At 35.5% G+C, this 12,614-nt stretch overlaps 1 protein-coding gene across 1 annotated transcript; it reads left to right on the top strand.

Moving 5' to 3' along the window:
* Nucleotides 1–5,317: 5,317 nt before the first annotated feature.
* On the top strand, nucleotides 5,318–12,000 carry LOC135201590 (lysosomal aspartic protease-like). The gene is made up of 8 exons (XM_064230620.1): nucleotides 5,318–5,476; nucleotides 6,061–6,178; nucleotides 7,006–7,111; nucleotides 7,862–8,071; nucleotides 8,353–8,475; nucleotides 9,018–9,117; nucleotides 9,770–9,913; nucleotides 11,707–12,000. Exons 1-8 carry the CDS (start codon nucleotides 5,471–5,473, stop codon nucleotides 11,869–11,871), a joined length of 972 nt encoding a protein of 323 aa, XP_064086690.1. The 5' UTR covers nucleotides 5,318–5,470; the 3' UTR covers nucleotides 11,872–12,000.
* Nucleotides 12,001–12,614: the final 614 nt, after the last annotated feature.

The following is a 12,614-nucleotide window of genomic DNA, read 5'->3' as shown; positions in this document are numbered from 1 at the left end:
GTTAATGCTACTGAAAAATTGCCACAAGATCAGTGGTGCACTGTACGTTGGTGGACCCTAAAACAGGCAAGAGGATGCATTACATTATTTCAATTTGTTATTCCATCAGATAGTATACTATGCCAAAGCTTCCAGGTTGTACACCCCTCATATATGCATGGTAAAGTATCATAGGTAAAAGGGGGACAATAGATATTTACATTATTTGTGAAATATGTAAAATAGTAAGAATCATAAATAGGGGAAAATCTTAGTTCTCGTTCAAAACAATATTCTGATTAAAACTGCTTTCTTACAAGAAAATTTACTAATGAATTTTATGATTGTTGGGGAAGGGGGGGTGACTATTATGGAGCAGTTTGATATCACTCCACATCCATACACGTTATGAAATGTACAAAACTGAATAGATGACCAACTGTCATATTTTCCAGTATAACTTATATTAAATGAAAATGTGGAAGTCCTCAAAGATTATGAAATTCCTTCTTTTGTCATAAATTTTTTTTATACGTACTTATGTTTTTATATCGGTGTCAAAGAGTGAATTTCTTTATGAGAATCCTCATTTGTATTAGACACAAAGATCTTTAATGTGTATAAGACAAGACATTGAGTAGGATATCCCTATTATTTGATGACAGCTGATCATGGGATTGTATCTTCATCTCCCATCCTTGTGGTTTCATGTTAAAATAGGTCATATTAACATTGATTTTAATATTTAATGATTAAAATCATCACATGGTAGAGACATATACAGTGTACAAAGATCATATGTAGCTAAGAAAATTACGGGGTCATCTAGTGTTTTCATTTCATACAACGCAGATCCTTTTTTTAGGATTTTTACTAAACCAGTTATATCATTCTTTTATATTTTGTCACATAACTTATGCAACACAAAATTAGAAAAAATGTTTTGTTCTTAGTTAATATGTTTATAAGAATTGGTGATATGAGCAAATATGGGGCTGGTTCATCACTTATGTGCTGTATTATATAATAAAACATTGTAATTCTTTGAAAATCTACTAACTGGATAAGCAAAAAATGTTGAAGATGCAGATAAAATTTTTCTGTAAAAATCATTGGTTATGAATTGCATTATCAGATCCCAAAAGTTCATTAATTTTCTACTCATGAAGGTAAACAGTGCATTAGCTTTTAAGTAATCTTTACTAAAAGTGGCTTAATTAGTTCACCAACCAAGTGAAAGGGGATGGAGATAGTAAAGGTATGCGATGTTGAAATTTTTATGTATCTTAATTTATATTAATTTATGAATTAGGATGATCAAACAGGCATTGTTTTATGTCATCTAGATGTAACAATGGAAGTTGATGGGAGTAACTTGGTGTGGATATTATTTTTTCAAGTTGAACAAGCGTGCTGTCAAATTGGTTTTTGCTACTCGCTCTCTCCTCTATCTCTCTCTCTCTATTTTTTTTTTTTTTTTTCTCTCTCTCTCTACTCTCTCCACTAGACACTGCTAAAAATGGAACATTTTTGTGTGAATGTCCAAATTTCTTTTGACAATGAATGATTAATATTGGAAAAAAGTACTAGTGAGTTCAATTGAATCATCAGTGTTATCAGACAGAAATTTTTTTATCTATTATTTTTTTATAACAGGTTCTTTGGGATAACACTGGCAGAGCTGAGAATTTCATCGTGGTGGTCTGGTTATGTTGTACCTTTTTTTTTTTTTTTTTTTTTTTTTTTTTTCACACACACACACACACACACACACACACACACACACACACACACACACAAAATTCCCTTCCAACTAGAGCAAGCACAGCCTTGAACCCTTTTACAAGTGTTGCTTGTCAGTGGGTTTCAGAAATACCCTGTGATTTTACCTAAATAGTTATCTGTGGCACTCAAGTGTACATCTGGAGATTCCCGTGATGGTAGTAGGTTGTAACTGATTATATTACATCAGCTTTATTTTTGTTAATTAATGAGACGATACTGTATCCAGTTTCTAGACTCCTTGGGTTTGACCAAAGGATTTTGGGTGAATGGTTGAGCAAATAAAAGAGAAGTTGGACAGCTGAGGAGGAAGAGACCAAATAGAACCTATGCAAAATACAAAACAGACATCAGTGTGGCTGGATGTTAAGGAAGGCTCTGCAAGAGCCTACAGCACTGTCTACAGTCTTCTGTATAATGAACATTGTAAGCAGCCCCTTACCTCCCTTATGTGTCACTGTATGTAGTGAATATAATTCAGCATTTGCAGTAAAAACGTAGTTTGTAACATTTAAACAAATACCTAGTGAGAAATTACTCAATGAAGTTTTGCTAGAAAAAAAAAAGTAGCTTGTATGTCCTTATAATTGCATAGAGAAGTTAGATTGTACTAAGTATGAGCAAAAATGCTGCAGGCCTTTTATAATTTTAGCTTCGTGTTTTGGTTTAATTATATTTTACTAATAACTATATTGGAATTTCACCACCATCTAATAGTGAGCATAGTGAAACATGTAACCCAGATCTGCAAAAAAGGAGAAAAGAAACAAGTGAAAAAAGGGGGACTAGATAATTAAGGAATCAGACAAAAAACCACGTAGAGAACCCAGATATTATTCTCTACCATTTCGTTTTTTTATCCATCCCTTTTAGTTTCATGTCACTTCACTCAAACTTTTAAAGTTTGCCTTGTTCCATTTCCAGTTAAAATTTAAAAATACAGTAAATTGTTTGAACTAGCCTTGTCAGGTTCCATTAATGTAACTTGGTATTCGTACATTCTCTTTAGGCTAACTATATTAATTATTATGATAATAGCAATAATAATTGTTACAGTATTAATGATAGCTCAGGAAATTCCAATCTTGAAGTGACGCAACATTGACTGGGTAAAAAGCAGGAGAGCTTATCAAGTACACTTTCAGAGTTGAGAAGTATTTTTGGGAATTTTAATGTGAGCAAGCTAAACATACACGGGGGGGTAAATGTTCATTTTATGTTTAGTAGTTTTGATATGTAATTAATTACTTTTAGTTATGGCAATAGCAGTTGGATTAGTAGTAGAATTCTAATAATATCAATATTGTTAGTACTGTATGCAATAGTATATTGCTCACATTCATCAGTATTAATGTATAGTGGTTATGCCAGTTGTGGAATATTTCTTTGAAGTTTAGGCACCTATAAAAATATACTATTTGTGTACCCATTAATAATAGTTGTTTATCAGCAGGGATATACTACTATATTTGTCCAAAATACACAATTATTAATAGTGTAGTAGTATCAGTAGGGGTGTACTATTCGTACAAAGGGAAACTTTTTTTTATATATTTATCAGTGAGTTCAGATACCTACATGAGTGTTTTGATAGATACTATTTTAATATTTTATTATATTAACAAGCTGTGGTGATCAGCCTCCCAAATATCAATATTGTCCCATTGTTGGTAGATCAATTCCAGAGGTCCACACCAAGCCTATTTATTCAGTTTGACACAGTGCCATCACTTTGTGGCTGCTTATGCGTACTGACTCAAGGCTGACTTGATCCATACTAGGTAGCCAACAGTCTTCCATAGATTAACAGCAGAGGAATTGGTTGATAAATTAACTTGCCCAAACGGCGTTACAAAATCTTAGGCCATTGACAATGATCAACAGAAAACAGATTTTAGTATCTAATGGACTAGTTTGGGAATGACAACTGCATGTCACAAATTAGCAAGATAAGGCAAGTAAAAGTGTGAAGCACCAGGTGCAAGTCCCTAAACTTTCCCATGCATGAATTTGATTAAGGTGCCAGCTATTGAAAGGAACACACATTTATATTATATATATAATAATGTGTATAGTGTGTTTTGTGTGTAGTTATGAAAAGGACAGGCAAAATATCAGCAGACATACCAAGACTACTGCAGTTGCAGTACAGTTTATGGAAATAAGTCCTCATTAAAAACATGAATATTGTATCTGCCAGTCTTGGTATCTGCAGAAAATGTAATTCATTAGATTTTTTTTAACCACCGCCTAATATTTTTCTTCATTACCCTTTCATACACTTTCATAATATGTGATGTTAGACTCACAGGCCTATAATTACTTGCCTCTAGTCTTGATCCACTTTTGAAAGTAGGGGTGATATATGCTAATTTGTGCTCATCATAAATCTTGCCTGTATCTACACTTTGTCTTAATAATATTGCAAGTGGCTTTGCGATAGAATGAACTACTTTCTTTAACAAGGGCTTTGGGCCCAAGAAGTATCTTTATGAAGGCTTGTCACAAGACAGGAGAAAGGGTTTTACTGCATCAAGTGAAGGTGATTGACAAAGGGAAGGTTTGTATGATATATCAACAAAAATGGGTCCTTACTGCAGCCATCAGCAAGAGTTAGGCTCTTGCTGTATAAAATGAAGACATTTGACAAATATATATCCAAAGAGTGAAGATTCTCAAAATTTTTTACTCTCGAAATGAACACCTGACAGAAGAGTGGCCTGTATGGAGGTAATTGTACAGAACGAAGAGCCTTTCATTAGATAAATGTTCTTATGAAGGACAAACGACAAAAAAATTATAGTTACAAGTGGACTTTGACATAAGGAGGGTCTGAAGGGGACCTTCAATGGTAGAGATGCCTAGAGAATGATAACATATTTGACAAAGAAAAGAAACTGAAAAAAGTAAGGACTACGACAGAAAGCCTATGTGACAGACCTGTGACAAAATGCATCTTTGCAAGAAGAACCTTCGTTTAAGAAACTTAATGTTTAATGAAGGACTTAGGAAAAGTCTGTATAATGGAACTTTTGACGAAAGAAAGTTTCATTTGAGGAACTTTACACGAAGTGTCCGCATGTGGGACCTCTGTGACAAAAGACAAAGATTTTGTGAAGGATATTTAGGGAAAAGAAAGTGTTATGAGAAACTGCCTTTACAGGAGAAATATGCAACTTTAGCACAAGGAAAGGAATATATTGGCAACTTTTTTTTTTTTTCTTTATGTTGGCTACTGATCAGTTCGTCACAGGAAGCTGAGCAAGAAGAAAATAATTGTTCACTAATTTGGAGAAATAGACAAGTCAACTATGCCTACGTGGTCTAAAGATTAGTATGCCAGGTAACCAATTCATTGATGTGCCTGTTGTTCCGTTGTCGGCCAAGGTAATTCACCCGCAGGGTTATATTTGCCTTTAATTCTGGCAAGTCCATAAAGAACTTTTGGCAAGAGTCCTTCGTCCAAGACTTTTGGCTTGAAAAAAGAAAATGTTCCTCACAAAGTTCTTAGTAATACTGTTTTTTCCTTAGGGATCTTTGCCACTGCTTTCAAATAATTATTAATTAATGTCTCCTCTGCCCAAGGATACCCCTGCAGAAGCTCGAGAGGGTGCGTAAACTGGGCGACTTCCACAGGACGAAGAAGTTCCTCGAGAGCCGTTACTCTTCTCACGATGTCGGCGACAGCATCCTCGACCTCGACAATTACATGGACGTAAGTTTTGTTTCTTTTTTTTATGGAACTTCGTGGAACTGATATAAAAAGATTTCCATTAGGCACCTCTTATTATTATTATTATTATTATTATTATTATTATTATTCAGGTGAACCCCATTCATATGGAACAAGACCACCAAAGAGGTCACTGACTTGAAATTCAAGCGGCCAAAGGTTTTTGTTTTTATTCGAAAGAAGTAACAGAAGGTAGAGGGAAGTAAAGAAAGAACCACTTATAAAAAATAAATAAATGAACAAAATTAGTCATGAAAATGTGTGCACATTCTCCTTTAGGGAAAAAAAACTATTCAGTTCCATGGTTCCTAAGCGTTTACTCTGCAAACACAGTTGCGGGCGCACTACAGACTACACTATGTGAGGTGCAAAGCTTTATTCTTTTGTTTACTTTACTCATTTTTAGTTTAACTTTACTTTATGCCCCCTCAAAATGTTTTATTTTGATTTGTGTCTATTATCCTTTTCTGCTACGATAGTAATTCAAAGTGAAACGTCATTTACCGATCGCTCTTCTTCTTGTACGAAATAATAACTCTTCTGGTCACTGTGTTCGTCTCGCGCAGGCGCAGTACTACGGCCCGATCAACCTCGGGACACCGGCCCAGGAATTCAACGTCATCTTCGACACAGGTTCCTCCAACCTGTGGGTTCCTTCCAAAAAGTGTTTGAGCGTAGCCTGCCGTAAGTACGGAGAAAGTCCGCTTAGGTAGTTGTTTGTAACTATCAAGTGTTCGGTTGGTTTGTACGCATATATATATATATATATATATATATATATATATATATATATTATATATATATATATATATATATATATATAATATATATATATATATATATATACAATATATATATATATATATATATATATATATATATATATATATATATATATATATATATTATATATATATATATATATATATATATATATATATATATATATATATATTAGTTAATGCAGTGAATTGAATTATGTAAATATATATATATTATTCAGTAAATGACAATAAATAGATACTTAAAGTAAATAGATGCTAATAAATAAAATATAAATTCAGCATAAATTACCATATATATATAATATATATAAATATATATATATATTCATATATATTATATATATATATATATATAATATATATAATATAGATATTATATATATAAATAATTAATATAATATTATAATATATAATTATATATATATATATATCATATAAATATATTATAATATATATATATATTATACCTATATATATATATATATATATATATAAACAAATTATATTATATATATATATATTATGTATAAATAATATATGTATATATATATATATATATATACATATATATATAATATATCGATATATATATATATAATATATATATGTGTGTGTGTGTGTGTGTGTGTGTGTGTGTGTGTGTGTGTGTATATATATTTACTAAATTACACACATTATTTTACTACTTGACCAATTACTTTGTATATTTATCTATTTACGTCACAGTTGCTCATCGCCGATATGATTCCGCGGCTTCGTCCACCTACAAGGAGAACGGAACTGCTATCGAATTCCACTACGGTTCCGGTTCCTGCAAAGGATTCCTGTCCGCGTAAGGAATCCGGATTTTAGGATTTTGTGGGTCACTTTAGAGAGGTTGGACCACATGTACCTTGCTAAGAATGCCTAGTTTCTACCCCGTGCCCACCCAGGCACACTGGAGTGGTGTTTCTCTGTAGCGTCACTTCTTAAGCCCCAGCTACATTGCTTTCCGCCTTTTTACTGCTCCTCCGTTCGTGTTGTAGCCTCTCAAATGTTAAAGAAGTTGAATAGGGCAACATAACGTACTTGACATAAGTCTGATGAAGCTTATTTTAATTTCCTATGCTCTAAACCCCTCTTTAGTCTCCCCCCTATTGTTCATGCTCTAATCTTTTTTAATTTATCGCAACTCCCTCTTTATTTCTCTCTATTTCTATCAAAAAGGCTTTTCCTAACTGTAATTACCCTTGTCTGTCGTTTGCGCGCTTTGTTCTAGTACTATATATACCTCTCATGCTTTTTATGTTTTATTCTATTACTCGCTGCAAGTAGTGCTCTCTGTCATCAATTATCTACTCTAACACTAATTACTCCTTTCTGTCATCAGTGTTCTATCCTAATTCTCTCTAATCTAGCAATAATTGCTCCTTTTTGTCATAGGTGTTTTGTCCTACATAACTTCCTCTATTCTAACGCTAATTACTCCTTTTTGTCATCAGTGTTTCGTCCTAACTCCCTCTATTTTAGCACTAATTACTCCTGTCTGCCATCAATACTGTATTCAAACTCCTGCGCCTTTCCGCTCGCTTTTGTTTTTCAGTGACCACCTCTCTGTAGGAGACGTGCCCGTTGAAGACCAGCTCTTCGCCGAGATCACCAGCGAGGGCCTCAGCTTCCTCCCTGGTAAGTTCGACGGCATCATGGGCATGGCCTTCGTCGAGATCTCGGCCCTGGAAGTACCCACGGTGTTCGACAACATGATCGACCAAGGCGTTGTGGACGACCCCATCTTCTCTTTCTACCTCAATCAGTGAGTTGCTCTTTAATTAAATGTATTTGTTGGTTTTAGAAGTCCGGGGGTCCACACCAGGCTTCCTCGGCTTGCTATTTTGTGACTTTTTTTTTTTTTTTTTTACGTCTTGGAAACCCTGACGGGCAAACTTTTAAAATAGTAGAAATACGTAATTGAAAACCAGTAATTCCTCATTATCGTCATAATCCTACGATAACTGAAATAAACAGCTAAGCAGATGGATAAATAAACAGGCAGATAGACAGACAGAATCCTGACAGAACTATCCTGTTTCTTAGCAACATGTCGGGCACCCCAGGAGGCGAACTGGTTCTAGGTGGATCCGACCCCAACCACTATGAAGGAGAATTCGCTTATGTACCCGTTTCACGTGTCGGTTACTGGCAGGTGACGGTTGAAAGGTAAGTTATATATCGCGGCTGAAGGTTATTGTTACGTTACAGAGTGAAGTTACAGAGTACTCGAGCTATATTGGACGTTATTAAGTTACAAGAGTATACTCGAATGTTAATGAAAGAGTTTCATCTTATTCTGTAGGGCGTTGAATGGTACTAATAACTTGCGAAAATGATTGGCGCGCAAACTCCTTATGGCGGAAAAATAATAAGTCAAATAAATACGTTGAAATTACTTTCAGCTGAAACATCTTCATCGTATAAAATGCTCATCTTTTCAAGTATAATTGCTTTGTTTTTTACAAATATTGTTAAGCTGCAGAGTATTAAAATCTAAATGTAGAAGGAGTTTATAGCGGTGTAGGTCTAGCTAGCTTTGGCGCACGAACGTCTTACGGCTACAAAATGATGAACGAAATCAATACGCTAATATGATTTCCAGATGAAGCATCTTCGCCGTAAAAATAATGCTCTTCTTTTTCAAATAGTATTGCTTTATTTTTCCAAGAACTCGGGCAAAACTTGATTGAAAACTTTCAAAATTTCAGCATCTCGGTCGGAGGCGTTGCAAAGTCATTCTGCAACCCTTGTGAAGTTGCTATCGACACTGGTACTTCCCTCATTGCTGGGCCTACGGAGAACGTCAAGGTAAAACTCCACTCTCTCTCTCTCTCCTCCTCCTTCTTCTTCTTCTTCTTCTCCTTCTTCTGCTTCTTCTCCTGCTTCTTCTTGCAACTCTATTTCTAAACGTAATTCGAGTGGAATTAATAAGCATAAATAAAGTTCCAGCAAAAACGACTTTGATAACTATACCATTAGTTATCCATCCCTTAAGGGGACGGGTGGTAGTACCGTCAGTGCACCTCACGTGGTGCACTGTAGGCATCGCCAAGGGTTTGCAGCCTCCCTTCGGCCCTTGTAGCTGCACTCACTTTCTATCCTTTTTAATTTACCTCCATTCCCGCTTCCTTTCTTCTCTCTGAATATTATTCATAGTCTAATTGTTTCTTCCAGTTCTACCATTAGACCCAAGTCTTCATCTCCTTTATTTTCCTGATTTCTTTGATTTCTTCGTCTGTCTGTTCTGTCCAACCTCTCCAACACCAGCTCTTATAACTGTCTCTAGCGCTGGATGCCCGAAAGTGCTTGGCCCTAGACCGTGGGCCCGACAGACTAAATTCGGGAAAATAAATGAATTAAGCACCCTCTAGCGATGCTGGAGGTACACCGTGTGAGGTACAGCGAATAAACGGTTACACAAATAGTAAAATGATCACAATTTGTCATTTTCATTCACTAGGAACTCATGACTGACTTCGGCGCCTTCCACATCCTCGGCCCCGAATACGGCATCCTGTGCTCGAAGGTGCCGGAGATGCCAAATGTCACTTTCACCATGAATGGATACGACTTCGAACTGGAGGGAGCTGATCACGTCATCGAGGTAGAGTTATTTTGAGTAATTGTACTTCTTGATTTAATATATATATATATATATATATATATATATATAGATATATATGTCCTTATGCCAGAACGGGCTCTTGCTCTTGGAGTAGCCCTTGATGTAAATGTGTAGTACTCTAGAAATTTTAGGCGTAAGGAACAGAAGTAGGCCTATAGAGAGTGCTGGAGAGATTGAGTGAAAATTAATTTGAAAAGAATGGTTTTAATACCAAGAAATGCAAGAGATGAATGGTGCAGCGTTTGTAAGGGGGTTGATACAATACTGATGAGTCTTGTGTGTAGGTGTATGAAGGGGCTAATGTCAGGGAAGTTTACTATACAGGAAGTTCATCCATGATTCAGCTGTTGAAGCTTGAATGTGGCATTTACCATTGTATGTTTTTTCCATTAAGGGAAGTTGCTGAATGTTAAACTTATATATATATATATATATATATATATATATATATATATATATATATATATAATGTAAGTGTATATTATATATACATATATATACATGACTATTTTTCCCTTCCACTGCAGACTATGGAATTCTCTTCCTTATTCTATTATCCTTGACTCTTGCTACTTTTCTCTCACGAACCCTTTTTTATTATTAATCATCTAGCCTGGTTAGTTAATAGCCTTAAGATGCCAACTCCATCGGCCTCTGCACTGACCGTATGAGCCGAGCTTAAATAAGACCTTAGTTATGGCAACAGAACAAAATGTTAAGAGAGAGAGAATGTGGGCTTGTGCAACATGAATATTATTTATTTTCTGGAGGATATTATTATTATTATTATTAGTCAGATGAACCTTACTCATATGGAACAAGCCCACAGAAGGGGCCATTGACTTGAAAATCAAGCTTTCAAAGAATATGGCGTTCATAAGAAAAAAAGTAACATATGGTAAAGGAAAATACAGAGAGAAGTGATCTGACTTATTATAAAGGGGGAAATATATTAATTGATTAATAGATAAGTAGATTTTTTTTATTAAGATACAATGAGAATTGTATTTAGGTAGAAATACATCTGCGTTTGAACTTGTGCAGTTCGGATTGCACTACATTCTCTGGAAAGCAGTCCAGTGGTCTGAGGAATAATAATAATAATAATAATAATAATAATAATACTAGTAGTAACAACAAAATGAAACTAAACGCTCCCTTTTGGGAATAACCAACAACAAAGCAACGCAAACCAGGCCAATAATAACATAGTCATATTATCTCTCGGGACGTGGGACCTTCAATTCGCTCGGGGATTACCTGGGAGATTACCGCTTTTCGCATTGTGAAAGATGACGGGAAGAGATTACTTTGCAACGTAGCTCTTTCGTGGAGGGAGGGAGGTCTGTGGCATTTGAAACCTAATGTCCTTATTTAGGCCTATGAATTTTTGTAGGTCTAAATTAGGAATGTTAGTTATAACAAGGAAGTGTCAGGAATTGGTAAAATGTGTATAAATGTATGTATGTATACATTAAGCATGCACAGTTCCCTAATTCTAGGCGCACTGTAGGCATTACTTGAAGTTCTTGGCAGGGTCCATTGGGCCCCTAGTTGCCAATTTTTTTTTAGCCTTTTACTATGCCTTCATTCCTGACTCATTTCTTTAATATTCCTGTCCAACCTCTCAAACTGTTACTTCTGAAAGTAACTGTCGAGTTTTCTCCCAGATACGCCTTTAGATCCTTGTAGTACTCCACCTCCTTTAAATTTGTGGATCTCTTTCTGCCCATCCTCTCCAAATCTCTAGACCCATTCTTTTTCGACCTCAGGTCGAAGACCCAACGACTGGCATCAAGGAATGCATCGTGGGATTCCTGGCACTCGACACGTCCCAGCTCATCGTCGACTGGATCATCGGGGACCCTTTCATCGCCAAATACTATTCTGAATTCGACGTCGGGAACAAGCGCATCGGTTTCGCGCAGTCTAAGTGAGACGTGTATAAGAGGCGACTGACTCTACTGACTAGTACTATAATACTGTCACCGTCGATATACCTCATGGTATGAGACGGCTGGTGTTTATAGAAGAGTTTCAAGTTCAATAAAATGTTAGTTGGTGTCTTTTGTTTTTCCTTTTCCTTCAATTTTCTTGTTATTGTTTAGATATTCATTGGATTTGTATTTTATCAGTGATATTAAATGAACATTATAATGTGTGCGTGAGTGTGTATGTGTCGTAATGCTGTTAAACGCAATGAAATATAATGGTATGTGATGTGGCACTTCGAAATTTTGTGAGAATGAATGACTGAATAAACGAATGAGTCGCTGGCCGGAAGTCGACATAAGCAACTGTCACAATTTTTTTTTATTATTTTGTCTGAGTGACATATTGTAATAGCTGCTAAACCGCTTATCCTTCCCTAGCAACTATATCTTCCTCTCGTCTGTCTGATTGTGAAGGCACACGGTTCCTTATTTTATCTACTTATTATATTCCTATAAAAGACAAGATGATGACGAACTGACATTCAGGACCACCTGACTGAAAGAAGATTCAGTCAGCCTCCTTCTTCCGGATCAAGATCGTCCTAAACGTCATCAGTAATTGTACCCTGCGAGAGGAAATGTTCGTTTTGCTTTTAATATTTATGGCGGACGTTTGTCATAGAATTTGCACGGTAGCTGGATTAATTAATGTTTTTATGCTGTTTTTCGTATATTTGTAGCAACAT

This window comes from Macrobrachium nipponense, chromosome 28 (genome assembly GCF_015104395.2).
Source record: "Macrobrachium nipponense isolate FS-2020 chromosome 28, ASM1510439v2, whole genome shotgun sequence".
NCBI classification, from domain to species: domain Eukaryota; kingdom Metazoa; phylum Arthropoda; class Malacostraca; order Decapoda; family Palaemonidae; genus Macrobrachium; species Macrobrachium nipponense.
Note: the sequence above shows the minus strand (reverse complement) of the source record. Positions and strands in the feature narration are given on the sequence as shown.